This window comes from Caretta caretta, chromosome 6 (genome assembly GCF_965140235.1).
Source record: "Caretta caretta isolate rCarCar2 chromosome 6, rCarCar1.hap1, whole genome shotgun sequence".
Lineage (NCBI taxonomy): Eukaryota > Metazoa > Chordata > Testudines > Cheloniidae > Caretta > Caretta caretta.
In genome coordinates, this window is record NC_134211.1 from 65540825 (window position 1) to 65565553 (window position 24729).

At 42.1% G+C, this 24729-nt stretch overlaps 1 protein-coding gene across 5 annotated transcripts in view; it reads left to right on the top strand.

Annotated features, from left to right (window-relative positions):
- RGS6 (regulator of G protein signaling 6) overlaps nucleotides 1-24729 on the top strand; it is a 526529-nt gene that overhangs the window by 15243 nt on the left and 486557 nt on the right. For 4 of the 5 annotated variants that reach the window (XM_048853871.2, XM_048853873.2, XM_075129659.1 and 1 more), the window contains exon 2: nucleotides 9414-9518. In XM_048853871.2, the coding sequence (XP_048709828.2) occupies nucleotides 9435-9518 (84 nt within the window). In that variant the 5' untranslated portion in view covers nucleotides 9414-9434. Of the gene's footprint in view, nucleotides 1-9413; nucleotides 9519-24729 lie in introns of those variants that run through there. The other variant, XM_048853874.2, reaches the window with a different exon arrangement.

Here is a 24729-nt window from a genome sequence, read left to right on the forward strand (position 1 = left end):
TAATCGTGCTGAAACAAAAAATTGAAGAAAATGGTGTGACTTACAAAATTTTTCCTCTTGTTGCTTTTTTTCAGTGTTACTTACCTTACAATAATATTCAAAACCTTTTAAACCAAATATAACATGATTTGTAAGGCCACATGTGCTTTGCTTGGTTGCAACTATGGTGTATTAAGATAGCTACTATTAAGAGGATATTTCACTTAGCAAAAAATTCTCTTTCTCCTTCATCTGGGTACCGTATACCTCTGGAGCCCTGGGGATTCTCCACTTTTCTGTTGTGATGGCCGGCCTTTCAGCCAAAGAAGGCTGGACTGGCACTTCCTTTAGTGTATCAATACTGCTACTGTGTCAGCTGGAATGGTCACCGCAGAGTGACATGAGGCACTTCACCTGCGTGCCTTAAATATAATGCCAGTGTAGCACTCCCAGCCTCTTCTGGTGAAGGGAGTGAGAAATGAGACCTGGGAATTGAATTGAGCCTGGTCACTAACATGCAAGTAAGGCAGAGCTCCAATCAACAGCTGGTGATCTTTTTAGCTTTCATTTAACTTGTACAGTTTATGCATGTGTAAACAGCACAAATGGAACAGGCCTTAATAGGAACCTAGCACTGCCATGCTTCTCATCTTGAACAGCAGCTCTGAGTACATTTTCTCTCTTTCCCTTTATGTTCTCTTTTTCCTCCTTTTTGCGTCAATGGAAAAAGAAAATCAAAAACAGTTTTCAGCTAAGTGCATCAAATGAAGCAGAGTAAAGAAAGCATTACTTTGCAGATCTACTAGGAGCTGTTCAGCCGTGCTTTGGCTGACTTCACTTTGCCATTACCATGACCCCCCCCAAAACTCAGTATTCTATTACAGTAAATTACATGAGACTTCTTTTTTAACTTCCTTTTTTTTCTTGTTGAACTGTACTAGAAAAAACATAGCAGAAAACAATCCTGAATTGGCATAATGGAAGACAAGTTGAACTCTCATTCCTCTGATGATGTTGTGTGCATTTTGGGAACATGCCCTCAGGAAAACCTCTCACCAGTATATCAGTCTCTCTCTCTTTTTTAAAAAGAGTAGAAGGATACTAAAGGTGAGGCCTCATCTGGAGTACTGTGTCCAGTTTTGGGCCCCACACTTCAAGAAGGATGTGGATAAATTGGAGAGAGTCCAGCGAAGGGCAACAAAAATGATTAGGGGTCTGGAACACATGAGTTATGAGGAGAGGCTGAGGGAGCTGGGATTGTTTAGCCTGCAGAAGAGAAGAATGAGGGGGGATTTGATAGCTGCTTTCAACTACCTGAAAGGGGGTTCCAAAGAGGATGGCTCTAGACTGTTCTCAATGGTAGCAGATGACAGAACGAGGAGTAATGGTCTCAAGTTGCAGTGGGGGAGGTTTAGATTGGATATTAGGAAAAACTTTTTCACTAAGAGGGTGGTGAAACACTGGAATGCGTTACCTAGGGAGGTGGTAGAATCTCCTTCCTTAGAGGTTTTTAAGGTCAGGCTTGACAAAGCCCTGGCTGGGATGATTTAACTGGGAATTGGTCCTGCTTCGAGCAGGGGGTTGGACTAGATGACCTTCTGGGGTCCCTTCCAACCCTGATATTCTATGATTCTATGATTCTATGATAAAGACCTGTCTGAAAAATCTGAAAATATGGCCATTTAAGGGTAAGGATGAAAATTGTGAGGTCTGGATAATATGAAGCACAACTGAATAACACTGCAGGCCGTTTGACTAGATATCAGAAGTATCATCTGTAAAATGTGCACTGTCAGTTTAAAATTAATATATTTTTTAAAAAGCAAAAATTAAAAAAACAAAGGTCTTGATTTGTGATATATCAAGGGAGCGCACCTTTTGCTCTAATGTCTTGAAGATGGAGCTGGGGAGTCAGGAGACACAAGGACCATTCTCAACTCTGCTTTGACTTTGAGTGGTCTTTGGAAAGTCACTTAACCTCTCTGCCTAAATTTCCCAATCCATAAAATTGGGATAATAATACCCAAATGCTTTGTGGTCTAAAGTACTTAGAAATCTATGGATGAGAAGTGCTATAAAAGTGTAAAGTATATTAGCATCTTATTCAAAGTGAAAGAATTTTAAAACTGATTACTTTTTACCATCTATTCTTTTTTAAATATTTTTTGCATTTAATCATTTTGGATAGAGAAATTAGTTTCATTTTCAGATTCTCATGCACTTGAACAATATTGCAGTGTTGGGTTTCCAACAATGTATAGAGATAGCTAATGCTATATGGAATGAAAAACAATTGGTAGAAACATTTCTGTTTATCTTTGGTTTTCTTTTTTTTAAAAAAAGCATTAAAATATCTAACTCTTGTGCATGAATTGACCTAAGTGTCCCTACAACTGAGTATTTCCATATTTTTAGGTTTAAGCTAGAATCTTAAAGTTGGACTGCAAAATGTGTGTGCTTGTGCACATGGTGTGAGAATGAGGGTTGTTGGTGGAGGAAGAAATATATTTTGAACCCACATCAGCAATAACAAAAGATGATAGTCTTCCTTGGTGCCTTCCCATGAAGGAATCTCTCAACTGATATAGCTAGTCACTCCCGGTTCCTTTGAAGTGTGTGGTGTTCTAAGTTGGGCTCAGGGCTTCTCATGGATAGGAGGGAGCGTGGGTGGTGGGTCAAGATGATCCTGGCCAGTGGAGTAGCTTCTTGGGAGCTGTTATTTGACAATGTAATTTAGAGCAGCCCCCAAATTGCTCTAATTTATGCTGGGGTGGTATGGTCCTTGGCAGCCTCCAGGAATAGGGGGGAAGAGGTGTGGAAAGGTGGTGAAAACCACTTCTTTCTTCCCTCAGATGCAATGACTGCTGTTCTGGATCAACTAAAAATGTGGAATCCCAAAACTTGGAAGAAGAGGCAATGGTAGGCAAATTATATTGGTAGCTGTTTGTGGGAGTTTGAAGATAGTACACCTTAGATTTGCCAGTGTAGAAGAAATCTGATTGGAGGCCCTTGCTACAGGAGAATATAAGAGTTAGGCTTCAGGGAGGGCGGGGTCCAGGTGTGTAGGCCTTTGTCATGGGAGTACTAGAGGCTTAAGCAGCTTGGAGAAGGTCAGGAATTCTTGTCACAGGGGAGATGTGAGAGGATGTTGCAGTTGGTGGGAGGCAGTTGTAATGTAAGCATGGAGAAGGCTATTTTCACAAATCCACAAGAAGTCTATAAGTGCTGGACATTGGATCTTGAAATGTGTATATCATAGACTCCTTTCCCAGATGCCTTCATAATGCATGTTCACCTTTAAATCTTGTTATACTCTTTGCCTCAATGTCTTATTGCTCTGATTTACACAGGTTAAGTATCTGTTTGGCTAACAAAATAACTTCCACAGTTTTAAATTTGTTGCCTTTTTAATTTAATTGCATATGTCCTTATTTCATTACACAAAGGAATAAACTGGAGTGCCTGGCTGACCTTCCCTAGTGTATTCATTCTTTGATATATTACTATCATGTCACTTCTTATTTACCTCCTCTCTAAACTAAATAGTCCTAACTTTTTAAATCTCTCATGTGGAACTGAAGGTAGGCTGACCCCCTGATTGGTGGTCTTGGTGGATATCTTTTAAATATATCATGTTTTTAGCATATTCAGCAGGGCTGGCTGAAAAATGTTGTACAAAATATTGTCTTGTTGAAAACTGGGGTTTCATTGACATTTGTGTCAAATCAGTCTTTTTGTGCAGAAAATTCCCATGGGGAAAATCAAACTGAACCATTTCATTTTGGTTTCTTGACCCAAAACAAAATGCTGCATGTTGGGGCAACACGCAATCTCTGCATCTGCCTGAGTTGCTGTGGTGCCTCATAGGAGTTGTAGTTTGGAGTTCCCCATGCCTTCATTAGGCACTGTGGCAATTCAACCACAAGGAGAGACCAACATGTATCATGGGGGAAGTAGTCCAGTCAGGAGCTGGGCCCTTAGGGGTATGTTGTTATGGGGATAAAAAACCTGCAGATAGCATGGGTCAACTGACTTGGCTCTGGGGCTGAAAAATTGCTGTGTAGATGTTCTGACTTGGGCTGTGAGGGTGAAGGGTCCCAGAGATCAGGTTCCAGACTGAGCCGAAATATCTGCATAGCAATTCTGAGCCCTGTGACCCCAAGTCAGCAGACTAGGGCCAGCTGTGGGTTTTTTATCCCTGTGTAGACATACCCAAGGGGAGAATGAAGGACTTGGAACTACAACTCCCATAGGACACCATGACAGTTCAGATGGACGCAGAGATTAATATGGACTCAAAACCAAAATATTTTTTTTTGAGAATCTCTAAATGTTTCTGTCGTGGTTTCAGGGTAATTGCACCTCTGACTCATCTATGGTCTGCTTACGGGATGCTGCCCTTCGATCTCAGGCTTCTAGCAACCACCTCTCTATGGACTGTGACCTGCGTCCCTCTCCCTCCAAACCATGGGGCATTTAGGCTTGCAGTCCCCCTGCACTTCACTGTGATTATCTGAGAAGGTCTGACCTTAGCTCAGATCTTGCAGTTTTGCTGTCTCCCAGGGGTTAAAATAGTTGTTTACCAGAGATCTGATAGCCTTCATAAAGCGAAGTACATTTATTTGACAAAAGCCTTATAGAGAAACTGCATCATAAAACAATAAACAATCTGTAAGCTTACATAATTTTACCAGGTGTCACCCATCTTCAACATGGAGATTTTCACGGGCTCCAGTCCTTCAAACCCTTCAACAGGGTTTGTCCCCTTGGTTAAAATTTATGTCAGTTTGTTGGATCAAAATGAAGGTCTTCTGGCAGTTCAGACTCACACGTTTATATAGTTTGAGGCCGTTGTTGCCCAGGCCTCTTGAAACAATCAATGCCTTTTTCTCCTGGGCATAAACCTTCAAAGATAGCATATCTGCATAACTGGCATTGGGATTTTTATTAATTTCTCCCTAGTGATTCCAGATTCCACAGAAAATCCACCCAGTGAGCCCGGAACACACAAATAAATATAGTGTGTATTGATACACAGGTCTCTGAATATTCCACAGGCCGGATTATCTGCCCTATCTCAATATCATAGTCTTATAAATTTTCATGCTTCCAAGGTCTGGTTCACAAAGAAGAGGCGGATGAGAGAGACAAGATGGGTGAGGTAATATCTTTTATTGGACCAACTTCTTTTGGTGGAAGGGACAAGCTTTCAAGATTCACAAAGCTATTCTTCAGGTCTGGGGAAGGTAACCAGAGTGTCCAAGCTAAATACAAAGTGGGATAGATTGTTAAACGTAAGGGTTTCACCCATGTTGTAGGAGACCACTGAAAATGAACAGTCCTGCAGTTGTAGGACAAAGGAGAGTGCAGTGGGCAACAGTGTTTTACAAATGGTTCCAGTGAGTCACAAAACTAGTGTTTCTGTTAAGTCCATGGTTTATAGTTTCCAGCAGAGTTCTGAATTTAAGTTCCCAGGCTTATCTTTTGAAGGTGTCATGCAGGTTTCTTTTGAGGACAAGGACAGAGAGGTCAGATATTGAATTATTGCTTTGTGAAGTATTTGCCCATGGGTGACGAGGTGTTTTTGTCTTTTATCATTTTTCTGTGTGAATTTATTCGAGAGCATAGTGCTTGTCTGGTTTCACCCACCTAGTTGTTGCGGGGGCATTGGATGCACTGATGAGGTACGCTACATGTGATAGGCATGTGTAGGACCCATCACTTTTGAAAGGTGTGCTATGTGGGAGTATTTGTAATTTTAGCAGTGAAGACATGTCTGCAGGCTTTGCATCTGTTGTTAGGACAGGATTTGGTACCGCTTTGAGTTGTGGCCTAGTCTTTTGGGGAGCTTGCTTCTGATGATGAGCTTTATGAGGTTGCAGGATTGTTTGAAGGCCAGAAGAGGGGGGTCCAGGAAAGATTTATTTCAAGATGTGTTCCCCATTGAGTATATGTTATAACTGTTTGATAATACCCTGTATGGGTTCCAGTGTGGGGTTGTAGGTGATAACCAGGGGTGTGTAATCAGTGGTTGTTTTTCCCCCCTGTTTTGAAGCAAGTTCTCTCTGGGTGTTTGGATGACTTTCTATGATGTGCAATCTCCTTCTCTGGTGGAGTGTCCTCATTTGATAAAGAGGTTTTAAGTGTATCCCAGACTTTCTCTTCGGAGCATATTCTAGACTATCGGAATGCTGAGATAACATTTGTAAAATTGATGCAACCGTCTCAAATATATGCCGGTGTCTGTCATATCTGTCAATTTCCTTTAGATTAAAAATGTTACAATGAAATGTGTCAACATTTCCAGACTGAACTTCTCATTCTGTGGAAAGTTAAAATATTTTGCCCCCCTTCCCTCTCCCCCCCCCCCTTTTTTTTGAATGAAAACGTGTTGAAGCACTGGAATTTCTGGGGAATGGAAATTCTGTTTTTCAGTCAGCTCTAATATTAAAGTCCAGAACAGATAGGTGTGAGCCATTGTGCTTATTATTGCGGATCATGACACACTCCCACAAGTGCCTAATCCATCTAAGGCAGTGATGTTAAATCTGTGGCCCTTGAGGAAAACTTTAAGTAAAAAGTTTTGTATATAATTATGAAGTTAAATTTCCTCTCTGAATTACACTCTGCAATTTTTAAACTGATTTGTTAGAATCAAGCCTGTCACTATGGAGAGGAGGCACCACCTCTCCAGTTGCCTCCTACTGCTTCCTCTGCAGCCTCAGAAGCAGCTTGGGTATGAGCTGGGAGCACTCTGAGTAGTTGCTGTCTTTTTCTGGCTGTTCAGCAGTTTCCTGCTGGCTGCATCACAGGGGGGAGAAGAGAGTAAAGCTGCTTGCTCCATTACCTACTCACCTGCTGGGCTATGGGAGCTGCAGGGAAGAAAGGAGACTCTCCTTTGCAGTGATGCATTCAGGAATCTTGACAATGGGTAGGCTGCTGATGTGCTGAAACCACATACTATTATGCTGACTGATATTGTCTCACTGTTTCCTTGTGCTCCCTGGCCTCCTGTATCCATCTGTTGTCACTTGTCTTATACTTAGATTCTAAGCTCTTTGGGGCAGGGACTTGTCTGTTTCTACCTCTGAGCACAATGAGTTCATGGTGCGTGACTAAGGCTTCTAGGTGCCACAATAATACAAATAGATTGATGGCCTCTTCCTGAGCCTAAGGGAGTGTGTAGGAAAGGATGGCTCCCCTCCCCTCCCCTCCACAGCCACACAGGGCAGTCCAGGAAAGGGGAAAAGGAGGAGAAATTTAAAACCAACAACCAGTTATGACTTCTCTAACCTGGGCTAAAGCCCAGAACCAGGAATTGTAGGGACTGCTGTAACTTGTATCATCTGGAAACAATCCCCTATGGAGCACCCACCAGCTGGGGATGGCTGAAACAAAGTGCACTTCCTCTGCCTGCCCTGCCCGCTCCACACCCACTACATCAGAGGCTGCGGTAGAGCTGGTGTAGGAACTGCCGCTGCCAACTCTACAACTTCTGCCCCATGCTAATGAACTCCCCAACAGGAGACTTGCAGGTGGCTTTCACTTCTTTGTGCTGCCTCAGAATCTGCCCTAAAGTACTGACTGTGCCCCCTTGATCTTTTTAAATAAAATGTTCGGCTGCTCAAAGGTGTGTATCTGTATAGAGAGAGCACCAGTCACTGAATTGTCTAGGTAATATCTAGTATTTTGTGTGTTTAGGAACTGTAGATGCTGACGTTTACAGCTAGCTCACACTGGACTGATGCCTGGATATGTTAAAACTAATTCAAAACCCCCTTGCCTTGATCAAAGCCATTGTGGAGGAGGTAATACTGAAACCATTAAGGTAACTAAGACAGCTGGTGAGACAACCTCCACCAGCAATGTCATTTCTCTGGAAATAGCACCAATGGATTTAAAATGTCAATTGTCATGACTTATCTGTAAGAGGATGGTCTGTCCCTTTAAGGGCTGGGGGTCCTGGGGCCAGCCAGCACTGTTCAGTTGTCAGACCCAGCAATTATAAAAGCCAGAAAGTGGCTCAGTTGGGGAAGGGAAGCTGGTCCCTGCAACAGGCCGGGGAGCAGAGTTGCTCAGGGGAAGAGCTTTTGGTGGTGGTTTGTGATTTTTTTTTTTAAATGTGACTTAGTCATGCATTGAGGGAAGGGCCTGAAAGAGACTTGTCTGTGGTGTTAGTTCTTCCTGGGCTGGGGACAGACAGGTTAGCAGGCCTATGCTATCAAATTAAAGAGAAGAAATCATAAGTGGAACAGGATGTCAGTGTACTAAATGACCTGTAGGAATGGAAACTTCAAGGTCTAAAAAATTCTCACTACATAATAATTTATAATGCACACTTAGGGCCTGATCCAATGGCTATTGAAGTCAATGGAAAGACTCTCATTGACTTTAGTGGTCAAAGGATCAGATCTTTATAGCATGGGTCTTCAGCCTGGATGTTGTGAATAGGCCTGGGGGTAATGACTGCCCTTACCTTCTCTATGGCTGAATGGGAGATACAACAAACAATAGTTTGGAGGCTTAACATGGGGTCACCCTATACAATGCTTTGAGAACCACTGATGTAGGATAAAAACATTAAGGCTGGGTTTTCAATGGGACTTGTGTTCCAAGGAACTTTCAATGGGACTTGTGTTCCAAGGACACTTAGTTGCTTTTGAAAATTTCAGCTTAAGTGCCTAATAAATCACATGTAGATTGGAGCTTTCAGTTTACAGATACCTATTTTCCTTTGGGTTGAGGTTGGCCTCCACTGGGCAATAATGCCTCCTGTGGCTTTTGCAGTCTCTATAGTTCATAACTAACAGGTTCATAACTGGTACAGATGCTGCGACTCAAACTGTGACCTTGACACAGAGGAAGCTGGGTTGATGTTGATGTGCCATGCATCCATGACATTCAATCCATTGTTTCTACCAGTGAGAGTTCTCCCTTAAGAACAGTAGCAATTTGACTTGTTCCTGTGAAATTCATTCAAGTGTATTCTTTCTCTCCATTTTGAATTTGATTTGGGGTGTCTCAGGCACATACAGCATATAAGGAAAAGAAGTAAATTCCTAAGAAGATAGCAGCCCGTAGTGCTCTGTTTTTTTGGGTTTATTGTAAGGGGAGGAAGTTTTGTGCAAAACACTTATCTCCCACTTTCTGAAAAGGGTCTTACAATGTCAGGCTGGAAATGGGGAAAGACAGCTATTTGATAAAGACAGTTGTTTGTGGCTAAGTATTTCTTGTCCTTTGAGTGTTTCATTAAAATGAAAATGTTTTTCTGTCTCACACATACAAGCTATCCTGCAAGTGAGTGTGACAAATCTCCGCAGGAATGAGATCAGAGCGCATTTCTCTCTCCTATATCTATCTTTGAATTTGGAATGTATCTTATCATACTTCTATGTGACTTGATGTTCCATTGTATTCTATTCTTGTCCTTGCAGTGTGAGTGACAACTGTTAAGCATGGCCCAAGGAGCCACTGATCAAAGTAATGTGGAAACTACTGACCCAGAGGAGAATTCTCCAAATATGATTGTTTACAGAAAGGTAATGAATTTGTGCTTGTTTTTAAAAACTTTCTGTGCCATCTGTAGAAGGATCCTATTGACCCTTTAAAAGTTAAATATATCTTTTATTCGGTTTGAGAGCATGTATTTTACATTTCATAGGGCAGCAAATACTTATAAGATTTGAGGGCTGATGTTTCTCTATGCTTGCAAGTACTACTTTTTTGTAGATGTAATATATAAACATTTGTTATATGAAATGACTAGACCAATGCTAATACAGTTTGCAATTCATATTTTTAATAGTGAAGCAATTATTTACCTATTCAATTTACTAAAAATTACATGCTTTATGACCCTTATCCAATATATAGTCTGTTCTTCCATACAGTGGATTAAGTACAAATTTTTAAACGGCCTGATGGTACCTTTGAGGTAACTGATGTATGTATTTAAGAACCATGGTGCTTAAAACGGGAGGTGGAAATGACTTGAAATCCTGACTGGTAATTTATCTCAGTTGGCAGCCTATGAAGCTTAATTTATAAAACTGTAGCATAAAACCCCAACAGTATTGTTTTTATTTTTTTTTAAACAGATGGATATAGTACCTTCATTCACTGTGATAAAATGTCTCATTTTGAAGTACTCTGGGGGTGGGGGAGTTAAAGCTGAAGGAAAAACAATCTTTTAAATTATAGCTATGAGAGCATTGATTTATTTTCAGATTTGTGTGTCTGTGGACTATGGAATTGGGTCTCTCTATAAGGAACAGTAAAACACTGAAAATGTTTTCTATACAGTGTGGGAAACTGCTGACTAAAAATGAAATTTCTTGCGTAAATCAGGAAAAACTATGATCTACCATCTGTTTATCTGTGCCCTGAGAGAAATGCTGAATTTTATTAAGTTACGTCATTCAGCACAAATGACATTTGCGTATATAGAACAGTCCTAATTTAAATTATTTTTACTCATTTCTTTGTTTAACAAAATGGTTATAAATAAGGGAAATATGCTTTTGTCATATTCCAAGATTTTGTTTTTCACTGCACGATTGTGATCTCAGATAATTTTTCATATGCTGGAAAATAATTTGGGTTGCATCCACAGCATCAAGCTTTGAACTTGCTGTTTTTGATAACCTTGGTTTGGATTTTGTTGTTGCATGTTAGATCTGGAATGTGAATGTTAACCTACTACAGTTCTCTGAGTAATTATGTGTTTTCGTTTTGGCTTTAAATGTGATATAAATTCATTTAAGCTGCTAATTGAAAAGTAGCTGTAGTTGTTTACCATCAGCTACAGCTACCCTGATTCCACGATCTGAAAGGTCCAACCACCACCATCAAGCTCATCAGGGACCTGTACTTTGAAGGAGGCCACCAAGTTTCTGGTTTCATCACCCAGAATTGAGGGCCTTGGTTCCATTTGAGACACTTTATCCAGTCCTGAAAATGTGATTTTACTTTACTATGTTCACCAGTTTTCTATTCCTCACATAGTTTTTGCACTTATAAATGTATTCAATTTCTGTGGCTGCTGCTAGTTCACTATTACCACTGTAAAATAATTGTTGCGTGATCTGCAATATTAATGGGGAAAAATGCTCCTGCCATTTGATTAATTTCTCTACTCTGGGTACACCAGATGTCAGTACTATCACAATTTCATCCATACTCCATCCAAGTGCACTTGTACTTCTTGATTAGCATGTTCCATATATCATTCAGTAATACTGTTATTACACTAATGTATTGCTGTGATTTTTTTTTCTGGTGCTGGGTTTCGCTGAGGATGGTGCTTTTGTGTTTAGGGCTGGTAAGTGCTGTTTTTTCAACATAGCTCATCCAGTAGCTGTCTAACTTTCTGAGCCTTTGTAGTTGTCTGTTATTAGTGCATTTGTTATGTGTGCAAGTGTCACAAATATAAAGGGAAGGGTAACCACCTTTCTGTATACAGTGTCATAAAATCTCTCCTGGCCAGAGGCAAAATCATTTCACCTGTAAAGGTTTAAGAAGCTAAGGTAACCCCGCTGGCACCTGACCCAAAATGGCCAATGAGGGGACAAGATTCTTTCAGATCTGGAGGCAGGGGAACAAAGGGTTTGGTCTGTCTGTGTGATGCTTTTGCTGGGAACAGATCAGGAATGCAGCCTTACAACTCCTGTTAAGTTAGTAAGTAATCTAGCTAGAAATGTGTTAGGTTTCCTTTTGTTTAATGGCTGGTAAAATAAGCAGTGCTGGAGGGAATCTATATTCCTGTTTTTGTGTCTTTTGTAACTTAAGGTTTTGCCTAGAGGGATTCTCTATATTTTGAATCTGATTACCCTGTAAGGTATTTACCATTCTGATTTTACAGAGGTGATTCTTTTACCTTTTCTTTAATTAAAATTCTTCTTTTAAGAACCTGATTGATTTTTCATTGTTCTTACGATCCAAGAGTTTGGGTCTGTGTTCACCTGTACAAATTGGTGAGGATTCTTATCAAGACCTCCCCAGGAAAAGGGATGTAGGGCTTGGGGGGATATTTTGGGGGAAGATGTCTCCAAGTGGGCTCTTTTCCTGTTCTTTGTTTAAATGCTTGGTGGTGGCAGCATACGGTTCAAGGACAAGGCAAAGTTTGTACCTTGGGGAAGTTTTTAACCTAAGCTGGTAAGAATAAGCTTAGGGGGTCTTTCATGTAGGTCCCCACATCTATACCCTAGAGTTCAAAGTGGGGAATCAGGGTTAGTTTGTACCTTTCCAAGGAAAGTGTTTTGTTCCTTATTCCTCAGCTGCAGAATAAGAGTATTAAAACCCAATTCTCTCTTTTCCTTATCCCTCCAAAGAAAGAAGCCAACACTTGAATGTCAAGAATGTAATGTGTAGGTTATTTATAGGCTGCTGGCATGTCTCCCCAGCCCAGAAAGGATTCATGCCATACCCAGTGTCTGTTCAGGTTTTTCTTCAGGACACCATTTACTGAATGCATGGACGATCTTCAGCAAATCCCCAAATAAAACAATTTAACATAAAGCCAACAGCTAACTTTCCCCTGACCCAGGGGCTCCTTGCTAGAGCCCTCCCTGTTCTAGCCATCTCTTCCCTATCCTCCTAGATGCCATCTGCCTGGGATTCCCCCTGGTCCAGGGCCTGCCACGCAAGCCAGCCTTCTTCCTTTAGCTTCCAGCCCCCCTTCAACTGAGCTCTTTCAGCCTTTACAGGAATCAGGTCTTATTAGGTAGTTACCTGACCCCCTTCCCAGCTGGGTCTGATAATCCCCTCTACCAGCCCAAACACCTGTTCTTAAAGGGGCTCTGCTTCAAAACAGGGCTGTCTGGCCCCAGATCCCTCGCCCCTTAAAGGGGCAAACCATCTTGTTACAGTCACCATTTAGTTTTATGTCTCTGTACACATAAACATGAGGATAAAACAAAATGAAGTTTTTTAGCTCTAATTAGTTTGTGCTGCTCTTTACAGTGGCTTGCAAGCCTCCTCTTTACTGTTCTGGTTGCTATTTGAATCAGGTTCTTTGAGAAATCCTTTTTATTTCTGTTTCCTTCAGAATTAACTTTCTGGTGCTGAGGTTGATAATAGTCACAAGGCATATCATCACTGAATGTTGAAAGGGCACTCTCCAGCAGCTTCCTTCAAAACCAGCAGCCCAGCTCCCATCTTACAACACACTCTTGTCTGGCTGGCAGCAGGGCCTTGTTCACCTCATCAGAAAAGAAGTCTGTGTTCTGTAGTGATACCGCTCTGTCAGTCACAGAAGGTGGTTTCCAGTCAGCTAAAGCTCATGCTACCCTCCTATCTCTGTGTGTACCTCAAGATGTAGCCCAAAGAAGCCAACAGGTCTGTCAGATAGGGTGATGTGGGCTGGATTGTAATAAGTGCCTGCTGTAATTTGTCTTGTTTTGTGGAGCTTTGGGCAGGGGTGAAAATAAGATGAAAGACTTACCGGTACGGGGCCCCAGAGTTGGGCCCGCGGAAGGGGCGGGGCCTCGGGCGGAAGGGGCAGGGTTGGGAGGGTCAGCCTCCCGCAGCTTGCCCTTCCATGCTGCCTGGCCTGCACCAGCTGGGGCTCCAGCGGTGATTTAAAGGGCCCGTGGCTCCAGCTGCTGCTGCAGTAGCGGTAGCCCCAGGCCCTTTTTAAGTGACCGGACACTGGGGCAGCTGTCCCTTTTGCCCCCCCCCCCCCCCATCGGTGGCCCTGCGGGGTGAGGGGCAAAAGGAGCAGTGACGTTAAAGTGCTGCCACGGCAGCGCTTTAACATCAGCTGTGTACAGGTACTGGTGGCCACTTCTTACCGGTACACCATACCAGCCTGTACTGGCCCCCTTTCACCTCTGGTTTTGGGACTAGTTGAGAATTTTACTGCACTCTGCCAGCCACATTTGATTCCTGCCACTCATGTACTGAACTGTGACTAAAAACTAGTAACAATACTTTTTGTGTGGCTCTGGCCATGTCTGGCAAAGACGTTGGATTTTGCTTTTGATGTGATTACAGCACATAGGAAAATTTTTAATTTTGTGGTTTTACAATTGTATTTAAAGCACATTCTTTTATCCTTTAGCCTACTTTTCATGGAAGCAGGAGTTGTCTAAACACAAGGGCTTTCACTGGAAGTGAGTGCCATGCTGCTGCTTATTTCTATTTGTGGGTGGTGCTGAGGGTGGTTCAGGAAGAGGGAGAAATGCAAAAGAAGGCTGGAAGAGGAAAAACAATAGCAGAAAGTATTAATTCATTTTCAGGGCTGTCACTTTTCCTTGAAATCCAAGCTCTGGTGTATTTTTCTAAAAATCTAGCCCCTAAAAGTTCAAACTCTGTGGACCATATCAAGAGAGGAAGCATTCATTGATGCCATCTGGCATTAGTAAATAAACAAAACAAATCTGAGTGACTCATTACCAGAAATAAATTGGTGAATTTGGACGGAGTTCAGAGTAGCAGCAAAAAATGATCAGGGGGCTGGAGGGAAAGATATATGAGGAAAGAGTAAAAGGCTTGACTAAGCAGGGCCATAGCATTCTAAAATATTCAAAGAATGTAAGCACGAAGGAGGGATAGGAATTGATTCAGGTAGTAGTTGAGGAATATAACCAAGAGCAATAGGATGAAATAAAAAAAGTGAAACTCTAGACTGAATATCAGAGTCTCTCAGTGAGATCTCTTAGGCTGCGGAATAGTCTCCCAGGGGAAGTTTGTAAGTCTCATTGATTGAGATATTCAAAGCTAGACTGAACAAAGCTCTAAAGAATACATCATAGGGAACAATCCTGCATGGGCGGGAGATGAATTGGATGATCTAATAGGACTTTTCTACCTCTGGAGCTCAGTTTTGCCAGATACACCTGGAATTTTTGCCAGCAGTGAACTGTTTAAATTGTGAATTTTTGTTGTTACTCATTTGGTCTTTTAAGTAAGCAATAAAATTCAATTTCAAAAGGCAGTTGCTGTTATGAGTAATTTTAGTGGGAATTTGCAGCTGGCACCTGACACATTTAAGAAGTTTTAGTGGTCTGCTAACCTCAATGTTTCTCTGTCTTGCCACTTTTTAAACATTTCCATTTCTTTAAAAAAAGGTTAGTTAACATTTTTTTTAAAAATAACTTTTACATTCGCAGCCTGTGTTCCAGGTAAACTCTATGGAAACACAGAACTGGCAAGCACTTTGAATGTAAGAAGGCAAGCAAATCTGGAATGGTGATGTGGAGAGGACTACTAGGAGAAGAACAGAGAGGGTATATTAACCGGGAGGACAGAGAGTGAGAGACCGGAATAACAGTGTTGCTGGTTCAAATTGGTAGAGGATAGAGGTCAGGTTAGATGGGGAAAGTAAAAAAAGTAGAGCAACAGGCAGTAACAAAACTTAACTGCACATGATAGGACAGGGCCAACAAAGAAAGTAACAGAAAGCCACTAGCCATCACCTATAGCCCCCAACTAAAACCTCTCAAGCGCATCATCAAGGATCTACAACCTATCCTGAAGGTGCAGAGCTGGGTAGGGTGCCTGCCTGCCCCGCACCAGCCAGAGGCCTGGTAACCCTACAATATCGGGATGAATGGCATCCCGACTGTACATCGGTTGGGATGCGGGACAGAGAGTTAAATATCGCGACAGTCCTTATGCTTTGATTATTTAAAAGAGTTAACCACTGATTATTTTATATAGCTTTATAATGTTTCCTCTAAGGTAAACAGTCCCAATTGTTTCCATCCGATGAAGTGAGCTGTAGCTCACGAAAGCTCATGCTCAAATAAATTGGTTAGTCTCTAAGGTGCCACAAGTACTCCTTTTCTTTTTGCGAATACAGACTAACACGGCTGTTACTCTGAAACCTGTCATCTTTCTCCATGTGAGTCTTTTCCATGCCCCTAACATTCTCATCACCCATCTCTGAATGCTCTCTATTTCTGCTATATCCTTCTTGAGATGTTTTAAGATGTATAAAGATGGGTCTTTTATATACAATAAAACTACAAAATTTCAATGTGTATAAAAGACCCTTTCTCCTTCATTCCCCTCCATTGTCCACTACTGATATGTACCCCAAAGTACTGTAGAACAATAACATCCCTCTCCTCTCTGCTCTAACCACACATGCTTCCCCTTAACATGCTAAAATTGTCCACTGTTGAGCCACAATAAGAACTTGCAGAGTAGGATCATGTCCTGTGTACCTTATATACCAACTCAGTTAAAACTTTTGTCACTTATTGAAAAACAGAGAAGTTCCCAAACAAAATCCTTTGTAGAGTTAAGGTTAAAGGTGTTTCAGTAGACCCAAGCTAACCCCTAAAATCATTTTATACTTCCTTTTAAAAATTGTATACCTCTTATATAAACCCCCAATGTTAAAATCTGGTAAGTTACAGTCTAGTGATCCAACCACAGTAGGAGTAGTGCTGAACTGGTCTCAACTGGAAGTTATTCTTTGCATCTTGCATCTCCTTCCCTCCCTCCTTGTTCCACACTTGTCATTTCCTAAAATAAACCAGCAGAACACTTAGTAATTTCCTTTTCCTACTTCTCCTCCCTCATTTCTGCCTGGCTACTTTGAATGGATATCTGTGAAAAATGTTGTCATCTCCGTTTGCCCTGCTGAAGTGTGTCATCGGCTGCAGTGTGACAGACCTGCGTAGATCTTCCTGAGCTGAGCTAGCACAGCGGACCTTTTGCTTAATGGGTAGGGAAGCCATGTGATGAAGTGCATTGTCATGGTTTGAATTCTATAGCTGCAGGATATATATTAACGATCCTTAAGTTTGTATAATATGGCAAAATGTTGGTCTGTGGAAGCTGTGATGTTGATTGTCAAAAGCTGTCCTGCAGCGGCTCAGAAACGTGAATACCAGCCTCAGGACAGACTGTTAGGAAGCAGGGCATACCCCCCCCGCCCAGATGGCTGTAAGTTCTATACTTAGATTTCAACAGCCGGGTATCAAGTGTAAACTCCCTAGGCACTATAACAGCTTAACCATGGAGTCTCAGACAATCCCCTCAAATACCCTGGTCTATCTCGCCATGCAGGTGGGCCTGCCTTTGTGATAGATGGTTACTTACACCAAAAAATCACAATTATATTCAGGTTACTCCCAGTCCCAAAGGATGGTCCCTTACCATTACAATTGCACTTGAGATCTTACAGCAATGACAAAGCTTGTAGCCAATCCTATAATAAGCTATCCAAAGATCTATTAACTAGGAAAAAGAAACAAGAGAGTTATTTACAAACTTAAAGCTGGTAAATATACACACATGAAGGATTCAGAGTAACAGCCTTGTTAGTCTGTATTTGCAAAAAGAAAAGGAGTACTTGTAGCACCTTAGAGACTAACCAATTTATTGGAGCATAAGCTTTTGAAGTGAGCTGTAGCTCACGAAAGCTTATGCTCCACTAAATTGGTTAGTCTCTAAGGTGCCACAAGTACTCCTTTTCTTTTTACACATGAAGGAGTTAGTCTTAAGTTTCAAAAGGTAATCGAAGCTTCTATAATAAGGAAGCTCTTTATGTCCTTTAAGGCTAACCCAGGCCAAGCACTGGGGGTCCTTTGCTTATGCTTAGAAATCTTGCCGACATAGAGTCCAAGCAGCACAGAGATACAGTTTCTTCTTAGTAGGGATTTCTATTCCTTGCCCCTGAGAATTCAAGCTGATTGGGTAAGTTCACATGCATGTTTCCCCTTCGGGGTGGGGGGAGAGCGATCAGCAGTCTTTTGTCCTCTCATTTTCCATAGTGGTTTATCTGAGGTTTATGGGCCTTCTTTTGTTTGCCGCAGGAGGTGTTATCTCCTGCCCAGCTAGTATTTCACACTTGGTAATGCTTCTCTCCTGACTGGTGGTTTACGGTCAGAGCAAACACTTTTACAGTTACAGAGCAAACACTTAAAGATTATCTGATAACATGGGATACAGGTGATATAAGTGAGATTAATGCATGCAGCAATTTGCAAGCATTTCATAAAGTCTAAACACTAGACACATTTTTGTAAATCTAATACCTATTTATTTAAACCGTACTAATATACAGGTGAGCCAGCTATGTATTCGTCAGTGTTCTGTTGAGGCCTAGGGACCTTGGTCTGAGCTGGCACCTGGTCTACCTGTGGCATATTGATCTCCACCTTTAACGCCACACCACTAAAACTTTGAACAAATGACAAAAGGAGCATATCTTAAAAACCAGGTGTTGGTGGTGCAGGTACATTAACTAAGATGTGCCTATGTTGTGGGTATTTTTGTATTTGTATTATAATAGCATCTAGAGACCTCATCTGAGATGAGGGCTCCATTGTACGAGGCACTGTGCAAACAAAGTTAGGTAACAATTGTTCATGCAAATAGGAAGATGCATGCCAAACAGTCATTAGGCAGCAAATAAGTCATTTGCTTATGCTTTTCTCTAATATATGAATGCATTTGAAGTAAGCGGGTAAGCACATAGTGCATATGTGCAATAATTTTTGTTTGTTTTGCACACACACATGGACCTCTTTACTTTTGAAATATTGTCCCTTAACTCCCGAGTATTGCTTCTCTGCTTGGAGCAATACTTTTCGCTGAGCAGATAATTCATAAAATTAGACTTTTCTTCATACTTTTTTGCAATCTTCTTCATTTTCAGTGAGTTGAGTGTCTCTCTTTTATTTACTTGGTTTTACTGTCTTTTCTGGCTCTCTTTTCCCTTGTCCCTTTTGTAACTCTAATGATAAAACTGTCTCTTGGGAGCTATCAGAGACTAATGACAGTGATCCATTGTCATAATTTTTCTCAAATGCTTAGGGACGGAAAAAGGATGAGTGAGGACCAGGAGCTATAAAACCCATTTTTGGAGTTGTCGTAGTAGCCAGTGTGTTTTGCAGGAGAGCGGGGAGGATGTTAAGGGCAATTCAGCTAGAGGCCTAGGTATACCAGCATTAAATTCCTCATATTTGTTAGGAGGAGTCCTTTTCTCTCTCTCAACATCTTTCTCATATCATTCCATGTGTGTTTGCTGTTGCTAGCATTTTTCAGACATTATGGTCTTGGAGTCTTTTCAGCATGTTTGCTGTTTTATTTTCACATGTTTTGTGCAAATAGCTAAATATGAATGTTTTGTTTTCTTTCTGCCTAAATCATCATTAAGCATTGGATTGTTCATTTAAAAGCCAAACCAAACTGAATTGAGAAACTACTGAGCTGAACAAACAATATTAATACTTAAATATAGGCTATCTCATGCTTTTTAGCAGCAATTTCTAGAAACAAAAAGGCATCTACTGTTGGCCCATCTGTATTTTTACCTCATTTTTAATCAGGTTGTAACATATGTAAGCAGGGGAATAGTCCCGCTATTGTGGGGAACTTTCCTGGCTTCTGCACTACCCCGGTGAAGTGGGCTAATGAAAGGATCTGAGTCCTTGCTCCCACTTCCTTTACCCAGTGGCCTCCCTGCCCTTGAGAACTCCCCTTCCATTCTCCTGTCTGGCAGAGTCCTCGTAACCCCAACAAGGCTGGGCCCAGGCAGGATTCCTGCGGGGCTCGACCCCCAAGCCTAATGTGGTCACCTAGGACAAGGACAAGTGTCCCCACTCCAGGGTAGTCTCTCTGCGCTGGGCACTTCTCTGACCCACTGACCAGTACATACAAGTTAAAGCAAATGCAAGTTATTTAATCAACAATTTTAAAAAGAATAAGGAAAAATGGGAAAGGTTAAAGGAAACACATCAACCCGCTCTGTGGCAGGGAACACCACAAACAGTGTCTCTGGAATGTCAGGGCAGTTCACAGTCTGTTCCTTGTAAGTCCCAGGCCTCCCTCTCAGGCCCTGGCTGTGCTGCAGGGATGCTGTGGGCTGGACACTTGCTCTGGTGGTGGCCACACGCTCTCAGGCTCTAAGTGGTAGGACCCTTCTTCCCAGTGTCGCCCCCGCCCTGTCGGGTTACGATCCAAGCCTGGCCTGCAGAGCCTCTTGGCTGAGGCGTCTCCCTGTGCTGGGCCCGCTGCCCAGGGTCCCCCTCACTCTCCCCAGCTGCTCACCGCACCCAGCTCCAGACTGCTCCAGCTCCAGCTGCACCAATCTGTCTCTGCCCTGCTGCTGCTGCTCTGCCTCCAGCTCCCTGGGCTGCTTCTTTGGCCCTTCTGCCTCTGGTTGCTACAGCTCTGCTCCCAGGACAGCTCTGCTCTGCAGGCTGCTTCTGTGACTCTGCTCCCAGCACTGACCTGCTTCATGGGCTGCTTTTCTGGCCCCTCTGGCTCTGGTTGCTGCAGCTCTGCTTCCAGGGCAAGTCTGCTCTCTCTGGGCTGTGCCTCTGGCTCTGGTTGCTGCGTCTCTGCTCCCAGGACAGGGTCTGCTCTCTCTGGGCTGCTTTTCTGGTCCCTCTGGATCTGGCACAGCTCTGCTCCCCAGCTCAGCTTGGGCCCCTGCTTTCTCCTTGCTCAGCCCCCACTCTGTCTGACCCAGGCAATTCCAGCTCACATGGAGGATGGGACCTCCCTGGCCTCCTGACTCCCTGATTAGCCTGCTCGCCCTGTCATTCAGGCTAACCTGGAGCACTGGCCTCTCCTCCTCCTGTCAGTCTCAGGGTCCTGATTCCCCATCGACCCTTCCCCCTTTTTAGTACTGGGAGCTAGCCAACCAAAACACCCCCACTGAATGTTAGTAAGGGGGCAACAGTCCCCTTACACAGAGATGACTTCAGATAGGGTTCATAGCTACGTAAATAACTCTTGGTTCCTACAGTGTGAGTGCACTATATTTGAATCTTGTTTGTGAGCTAGGCTGTATGGGAATAATTATAAGGCCTTGTCTGAATTGTAAGTCTCTCTTTTTACATAATATGTAGATGGGATCACCTAGCTGTGCTTTTGTAACTAGGTTAGCCAGTCCTCCCTCTGAACTCCAGGACTTTATGCAGAAGGACTCCCCAAAGAGCTCCAGGTGTAAAGTGGCCCTGGCACCAGCAACTCAGGGAATGGGAGAGCTGTTCAAATTTTTGCACAATGCACCAATGCAAATATAGATTTGTAGTTTGATAGCTGTGGACTAGCCATCATGGTTGACACATGGTTGTACTGGTAAAATGGTTCAGAATGAACATTTTGGATTATGATAGTCGTCACCCGTCAGATGAGTGTTTCAGAGCCTTATTACTCATATTCCCTCCATTTTTTCCCAGTTCTCTTGCCCCCCCCCTTATTCTCCTTTCTTCACCCTTCTTCCGCAGTTTTTTTCCTCAATCTCCCTTTTTCCTCTCACAATTTTCCTTTCATTCTTGTCACTCTTTCTTCCACTTAAGTATCTTACTCCTTTGTAATTCCTGCATTCCCATGTTATGCCCCCGAGTTCTCTATATTCCTCTACCCTTCTCTTCTCCCCTACCGCTATGGTCCAGAGTGACCCAAAAATCCTCCTCCAGTGCTGAGTCCCTGAGCAACCTGAAGATCTGCTGGAAGCATAAAAGCCAGTTCCTGCTGCTTTGTGCCTAGATGCCAGAGGTAGGTTCTTAGGTTTTTAGAGGCCCATGCAAGAACTAAACATGACAGTCCAACCCCCAGAGAAAAAGTGGGGAAAGACATGAATGACAGAATGAAAAATGCTCCGCAAAGCCTATTAATTCTGCCCCAGTCAATAAATATTCTTTCCCTCAAATTAAATTACTGCTTCCTCCCACTAAATAAGTGAATTCATGATAATGCCACACCTGTTCTGGCTGCTCTCTTGGATTCCTGGAGGTCCTCAGCCTTCCTGCTACTGTGCTCCCTCATTTCACTCTTCCCTTTTGAGAAAGAGATAGTGGTATATGCATGAAGCTGCTCCTTGCTTCCACCTCCTGGATGTTGGCTGGGGTGCACAGAGCCAGGAGAAATGAGATGTCTCAAGATTCTAGTAAAAACCTGGTGTCACAAGAACTGAGCGGAAGTCTGGGACTGCCCTACTTAAGCTACATGACTTCATTAAACCAGGACCTCTGGTTCCTATAATCACAGTATAGCTCTCTGGCATCAATCACACATTTATTTTTATTATACACCTGTATATTCTGATTTGGACCCATCTCTTGGGTATAATGGCTCCTTCTGTACACAAACCATTGGAGCTTTTGTTTCTCAGGGTGCTATGAATGGAAACAACCTGTACTTTGTAGAACAGATCTTAGATGACTTCAGTAGTTAGCTGTTCTGACTAACTCCCTTCTCCTTCATACAGTGCATCTGATAATCTATTAATCCCTCAGAAAAACATTTCTCCCTTTATTTTAATGTTCTCATCACCCCACGCACAGAAAACTGTGATGGAATATAAAATAGTTTCTAATCACTTGATGCAATGTAAATCATGACTAAATCACTAATTATTTCTTTAAAATTCTCTTTATAAAAAAATTAAATATGAAATAATGGATCAGCAAGCAGCCATGTTGTCAGTTTGATGGCATGTGTCAAGAGGGTAAGTCTAGAGTTGCAGCAGGAGATTTCCACAACTGCTTTTTTCCCCTTTTTTGAAAAATAGGTTACATATTTCTCTAGTGGTCTTTGATTTAGTGCATACTGTGTATCCAGATAATATTGCTGTTCCTCGACCTCAAGTATCATCTTCCTGTGTCTCCGGCTGCTGCTCTGGTCATCTTTTGATGATACATGTGAACAGGCTGAATTTATTTATCTTTAAAATGGCAGGCCTTCCCACACACCCCCTCCAGGATTGCATGGCTGCCCAACACACACTGTGATTAAGTGAATTTTTCTGTAGTCCTTTAAGGAAGTCGTAATAATCACTGAAGGTATCTTCAAATATATCTGGGCTGCCAATTCTCATGATTTTATTATGAATCTCATAATATCTGGTAATTTTCTTAATGCTAGAATCAAGAGATTGAATGAGAATCTCTGCTTTCGTTTTTTTTTTTTAAGGTAAGTTTTTAGTGTTTATGGTTATGGAGAAGAGCTTGCAAGCAAGAGGTGAGTATGCCCTGAAGACTTGGGAGCCAGAAGGCAAATTAAAAAGAAATTCATTATTTTAAAATCTCAAAAGCCAATGGCATGAATTTTTGCTCTCTGCTTCATAGTTTTGGAATGGCTGGGGCTGCCAATACTGATCTCTAGTGTTTACACCATTGCTCAAAGTGCTATGAAAAATGTGAAAGAACTAATCAAGGGTCAGCCTTGCTCCTGTGGACTGTAATGTGAACAGCTTCAGGCCCCAGGTCGGTAGGAGATTAAGATCTGATACATCCTCTACCTTTGGCTATATCCTTGTCATAAATATAAAGGGAAGGGTAAACCCCTTTGAAATCCCTCCTGGCCAGGGGAAAGCTCCTCTCACCTGTAAAGGGTTAAGAAGCTAAAGGTAACCTCGCTGGCACCTGACCAAAATGACCAATGAGGAGACAAGATACTTTCAAAAGCTGGGAGGAGGGAGAGAAACAAAGGGTCTGTGTGTCTGTTATATGCTGGTTTTCTGCCGGGGATAGACCAGGAATGGAGTCTTAGAACTTTTAGTAAGTAATCTAGCTAGGTATGTGTTAGATTATGATTTCTTTAAATGGCTGAGAAAAGAATTGTGCTGAATAGAATAACTATTTCTGTCTGTGTATCTTTTTTGTAACTTAAGGTTTTGCCTAGAGGGGTTCTCTATGTTTTTGAATCTAATTACCCTCTAAGATATCTACCATCCTGATTTTACAGGGGGGATTTCTTTATTTCTATTTACTTCTATTTTTATTAAAAGTCTTCTTGTAAGAAAACTGAATGCTTTTTCATTGTTCTCAGATCCAAGGGTTTGGATCTGTGGTCACCTATGCAAATTGGTGAGGCTTTTTATCCAACATTTCCCAGGAAAGGGGGGGTGCAAGTGTTGGGAGGATTGTTCATTGTTCTTAAGATCCAAGGGTCTGGGTCTGTAGTCACCTAGGCAAATTGGTGAGGCTTTTTACCAAACCTTGTCCAGGCAGTGGGGTGCAAGGTTTTGGGAAGTATTTTGGGGGGAAAGACGCATCCAAACAGCTCTTCCCCAGTAACCGGTGTTAGTTTGGTGGTGGTAGCGGCCAATCCAAGGACAACGGGTGGAATATTTTGTACCTTGGGGAAGTTTTGACCTAAGCTGGTAAAGATAAGCTTAGGAGGTTTTTCATGCAGGTCCCCACATCTGTACCCTAGAGTTCAGAGTGGGGGAGGAACCTTGACAATCCTGTACTTGGAGGGGGAGGGATGCGCTTATCAAACAGGTCTCTTTCCATCTCTAATTTCTGTGGTTCTAAATGCTGCAACACTGATCTGAATTGGAGAAGCACAGCATGTGGAATGGTGATTTAAATTAAGCAGCATCAAGCCTTGATAACAGATTGAATCTGACACATGCATAAATGTTCCCTTTAACATTTAAATATCATTATCTTTATACAGTATTTCATGGTTTCTTCATTTATAGTTTTTTTTCATACTGCAGTAAAACAGTGATACTTTATTTTTAAATTCCAGAACAGTGCTAGTACTCAGTTCTGCGTGTGTGTTGTAGGAATTGTTAGAGTTCATCTAAGGATTTACAAAATTCCAACAGTGCAAAGATTTTTCCACTGGTCAACTATACATCGATTACTCACTATATTCAGGAATTAAGTAATTTTTCTCATGTGGTAGCACACTTGTAATAAAGGTCCACAGCAACTGATTAAGTGCTGAAGTGGATTGGAGAAATGTAATCAATAGTAAAAGCTATTCTTTGATGTTATGAAAAAGAAACTGTGGTTCTATGTAATTTGAATGAACAATCTGCCCTTAGCA